The 4,884-nt window shown below is 42.9% G+C and overlaps 1 protein-coding gene across 1 annotated transcript in view; it reads left to right on the top strand.

Annotated features, from left to right (window-relative positions):
* MFSD7 (major facilitator superfamily domain containing 7) overlaps positions 1-2,271 on the top strand; it is a gene marked incomplete at its 5' end in the record, with an annotated part of 14,351 nt that extends 12,080 nt beyond the window's left edge. The window contains 2 exons of the mRNA XM_009083109.1: positions 524-636; positions 2,117-2,271. Coding sequence (XP_009081357.1) covers positions 524-636; positions 2,117-2,271 — 268 coding nt within the window. The remainder of the gene's footprint in view (positions 1-523; positions 637-2,116) is intronic.
* Between the last annotated feature and the right edge of the window lie 2,613 nt (positions 2,272-4,884).

Here is a 4,884-nt window from a genome sequence, read left to right as displayed (position 1 = left end):
TAAGTAGTGACACAAGTGACCTGGTGCCGTGTGTTTTGGTCAGGTGGAGATCCAGCAGCAAGAAACATAAGTCAGAGAGGAGCATTAGTGCCTATGAAGGCTGTTATCTGTCACTGGTTGTGGACTATATTGCTGCTTCCAGTCAGCTGTGTATGAGGAAGACACTGAAGTCATAGCCTGACTTTTTTCCATCCTCACTCCTGCAGTGAGAGATGTTTCCAAGGCTGCCCAGTGAATAAGGCTCAGGTCTTTGACAGCTGTAGTTCCAACACCTGCTTGCCTTCAGAGGGAGTTATAATGATCCTGCCACGCTGGCCCTCTGTTGGGGGGTGTGCTAATAGGCTGACCTGGACACTCTGTGAGCCAGGGCCTGTTAACCAAGTGCCTGGGCCAGAGGAATCCAGCAGTAGCTTTTCTGCTTCAGGAAGAGGCCTCACTCTCTTCTGACAGGGGAAGCTGGGCTTGTCTGCAGCACTGATAACTCAGGCAGGTGCCATGACTGCATGTTGGCTTCTCCCCACAGCCAGGTTGAAGGTGTGATTTTAATGATTCTGCTACAAGCCCTCACCGTCCGTGTTTCTGAGGATCCATCCTCCACCTGTGCCCTTGACCAGGATGGAGCCCTGGACTGGACAAGTAAGTATGTCCTTGGGAAATGATGCTGGACACTTGGTTGCATTCCGTGTACTTCTCACTCTCCTCCAGGTCTCACTGTGAGGGGCCCTGCAGGACTGATTCCTATTGTAGCATATCTCATACCCACCTTTCCAAACGTGATGGTGCACTCCTTGCTGCTCCTGCTAAGACAAGAGTGCAAGATTCAAATGGGAAGAACTCTAGTGTGCTATGAATGCTACTGTTGGTCTGGGATAAAATTTCTCTTGCGGTCACCCTGCAGAGACCTGAGCTTCACCAAGGTAGAAAGCAGCCATTCTGAGAGTAAGATAGTGTCCATGTAGCACAAGCTGTGCTGGTCTGCAGTTTGGAAGGACAAAACTGCAAATGTCTGAAAGCTGCCTCCCTTGCTTCTGCACACACGGTTGCCTGGTTTGTAACATACCAGTACAGCTTTGTTCTGGCTTGTTCCAGCTTTCCCTTCCTTTCCTGGCTGGTCAGGAGAAGAGGCAGCAACTGAGATGAACAGGTGCCCAATCGTGCTTTCACTGCAGACTAAACCCTGGTCTTGATCTCTCACCTTGTTCGTGTTTTTGTAATACGGACACTAAGTCCTGGGGACACTGTAAACAAAGGCTGGCCATCACCTTTTAAATATATCCTGCTTACCTGAGCAGAAACTCCCCAGAACAAGCTCCACTAGCTGTCAGGGAACAAGGCTTCATAATAACTGTCCCCAAAAAGTAATTTGACTGCTTCATGTCTGAAAGTCTGCAACTCTCCATTTCATCAGATTGGAGCTGGATCTCAGGATTAGGTGCCCATTCCTACTCCTTTTGTGGTCTGATGCATGCAGGAGCATCTATTAGAGAAAAACATGGAGGTGTTCATGTGAGACACTGCAGGAATGAGAACTACTTCCAGGCCTTGTTTCATAGTCTAGTATAGTTTAGATTTTCTGGGGCTTTTTCTTCTATTTTTTCTTCAGAAAATGTTCTTTAAACACAAATTTTTCTGTGATGAAAGTTTATGCTTAGTGAACTCTTTTGACATTTTGCTCTCAGATCATATGACAAGAAGCACTACCAATGCAGACCTGTTCTCTTATTAAGGTCAAGTATTTTGATTCAGTCTTTTTTGTAACATTTTTCACCACCTCCCAACACAAACATGTACACCTATACAGAAACACACACTCCCACAAACTGGGGAGTGTATGCTGGTGTAAGACCTCCAACCTGTCAGGTCATGCAGAACATGAGAGTCCTAGAAACCTTCCACATTTCACATAAATGCTCTTCCTATGCCAGCGTTAGGTGAAGCAAAGTTCGTTGGTTACCAAACTGACATTGCCCCACTGTGGTCTGCACCCTGTCCTTGGGGCTAGCCCTTGGGAAAAGGTCATCCATACTGTGCAGTTTCTGTGAAGGTGACCTCTAGACTTATTATACACTTGTGGGAAGCTGTGAATTCACTGCCTAAAAGTGTATCTTTCTTGCAGCTCCAGTACTGGTTCTGGCTGGCCTCTGCAGTGCAATGGCTTGTTTCTACGTCATCTTCTTCCACACTGACTACAAGCGGCTCCATGCTGAGACAATCAGTGGTGATTTGGTCAAGACAGAAGATACAGCAACTGCAGATGTTCCTGAATCCTAAGCAGGCCAAAAAGGGGATGCCAAGGGCCGAAGACTCAGACTTGTGGGCATGGACCAATGCTCAGCTGACACATTGGGATATCAAGGTGTTACAGCACAACAAGCAAGACTAGAGCCAAGGGCACTCAATCTTGCATTTATTTGGGGATCTGGGCTGTAAGAAAGGCTCTCCTACCAGAAAGGTCAAAATGGGACTGGACAACCATGCATATAACCAAAATTTTTAGCTGACTTGATTCAAGCTAAAGAAATGCTGCAGAGGAGGAGAGTGTCATATTTCAGCCATTTTGTTGTTTTCATGTACTTGGATCAAGGGTGGAGGTTTCAGAGAGATGGAAGCTGTGCCTACCACAAACCCTGCGGAAAACTTCTGTTTTAAGGACTGTGGTTCTTGTACAGCATAACAATTCTTCCACTCTGAGCTTGTTGCCAATTATGCCTCTTAGCTAAAGGGCAGTAGGAGATAGAGCATCCTTCCATTGCAGTGGAGAAGTGTAAGTATATGAGCTGTGATACAAGTCTGTTACAATGAGCCACTTCTCCTTCAGACCAGAAAAGAAAAACCTTGCCTGCAGTGCTGCCTGTAAAAGAAAATATTGGTAAGCAGCAGAAGTTAAATATGGCAGCATTCCTCACCTGTTTGCTTCCCCACCAGATGCTGAGATGTTCAGGATAGCTTGTTTCACTTAGGCTTCTATTTCCCCACCTGTCCTGCAGTTTAAGACGTTTAAGTTTTCCACAAGAAGATGAACTTGCTGGTGTAAGATTAGGGTAGTGTGATGCTTTCCTATAGAGAAACACTGAGAGGGCAGCTCACTTTTGGGCAATGACACAGCAGTGCCTGGTGTGGTGGAAGTTGGCAGAACTGGCAAAGCTGACCACTTAGAGAGTGCAGAGAGTTGTCATAAGTTTCTGTAGGTGCTAGGGGCTTCTGGGGGAAGACCGAGTAAGAAACAACATCAACAAACACCTTCCAGTGCTCTCTGCAACTGACAGCTGTTCTTCACTGTTATAAGAGATGGGAAGTGACACACAAGATCCCATTTGGAGTTCAGTTACACTAACAATTACATTAGTTACAACTGGATTTTTCATTTTACAGTACTTCCACAGCAGTCCTGTGTCCTGCTTTGGTGTTCAGGTCTAGATGTACAATATAAGAAATTTTTACCTTGTAGCATCTCTGCAACTGACAGCTGTTCTTCACTGTTATAAGAGATGGGAAGTGACACACAAGATCCCATTTGGAGTTCAGTTACACTAACAATTACATTAGTTACAACTGGATTTTTCATTTTACAGTACTTCCACAGCAGTCCTGTGTCCTGCTTTGGTGTTCAGGTCTAGATGTACAATATAAGAAATTTTTACCTTGTAGCATTTAAATGGTAAAAAAAAAAAAAAAAAAAAAAAAAAAAAAAAAAAAAAAAAAAAAAAAAAAAAAAAAAAAAAAAAAAAAAAAAAAAAAAAAAAAAAAAAAAAAAAAAAAAAAAAAAAAAAAAAAAAAAAAAAGAAAAGATGGGATTTGGCAATGCTTCATACCATGCATCTTGAAAGGGAATCTAAGTACTTGCTGATTTAGGGATCTTGATACAAATTGGACCTGTGTCTAGCTTTGTCCAGTCCAGCTAAAAGATGATCCCAATGCCAAGGATGCGCTTTCCCCTAGCAACATTGTACAGGAGCTGTCTCAGTGCCTGAATTCTCTTCCCCATTAGCAACTGGAAATCTCTTCCTTTGTAAAACACTTACTTACATCCTTCTAGGGAGCCTGGTCATTCCTACAGCTCCACCCTTGCTCATACCAGTAAGCACTGACATTTGTCAAAAGGAGCAGGAAGGAGGTCTGAAACCAAAGTGAAATGAGATTGTTTAAACCTGTCAGACAAATGAGATTAACTGTCTTTTGCAAAACTAGCTGGTCAGTTCTGCAGGCCTGGACCTAATATATCAAACCAATTGATTCTAAATTTGCCTGTCCCTCCTGAGTTCTACTGTACTTAGAAGCAAGAAGCACTTAATACTTTATAATTTTATATATTTACAAATGTTTATGTTTTTAAATAAAGAGTGGTTTAAGAAAAGATTAACCTTTTCTCACTATATTAATCTTTAAAAAGTATTTTATAGATACAAAAGTGCATCAGATCTGCATGTAAAAAAACCCCCAAAAACCACAAATCAATGGCCTCTCTGTTTGCCAGATGTGCATTAGCTTGTACTCAAACTGACAATGTGAAGTAGTATCTCAGATTCTTAAAATGACAGTGTGAAATTAGCTGTAGGTTAAACTACTGTTAGCTCTATTTTGAAGGACAGGTTAAAGGAAAAAGAAAATACTGCTGGCAAATGTCTCCAAAATCTGCTGTTGCACTGGTCAGAAATTCTGCCTTGCACCAGGTGGGACATTTATCTCTATCCATGCATATAAAAGAGATTTGAAAGGGCAGATATTTCTCTCTCTACTAATGCATCAGACACATAGGTGTGTGAGGATAATTCTGAATTCCTAATGGCTGGTGGAGCAGGTTGCTCTTTCACTGTACGGATCTGTCATACCCTGACAGCATGCCATAAAGGCATTGTGGCACTGCTAACAGCAAGGCCATGTAGC

Source organism: Acanthisitta chloris, unplaced genomic scaffold (genome assembly GCF_000695815.1).
Source record: "Acanthisitta chloris isolate BGI_N310 unplaced genomic scaffold, ASM69581v1 scaffold25659, whole genome shotgun sequence".
Taxonomy (NCBI): domain Eukaryota; kingdom Metazoa; phylum Chordata; class Aves; order Passeriformes; family Acanthisittidae; genus Acanthisitta; species Acanthisitta chloris.
The sequence above is the reverse complement of the archived record's forward strand: the minus strand, read 5'-3'. Positions and strand labels throughout refer to the sequence as shown.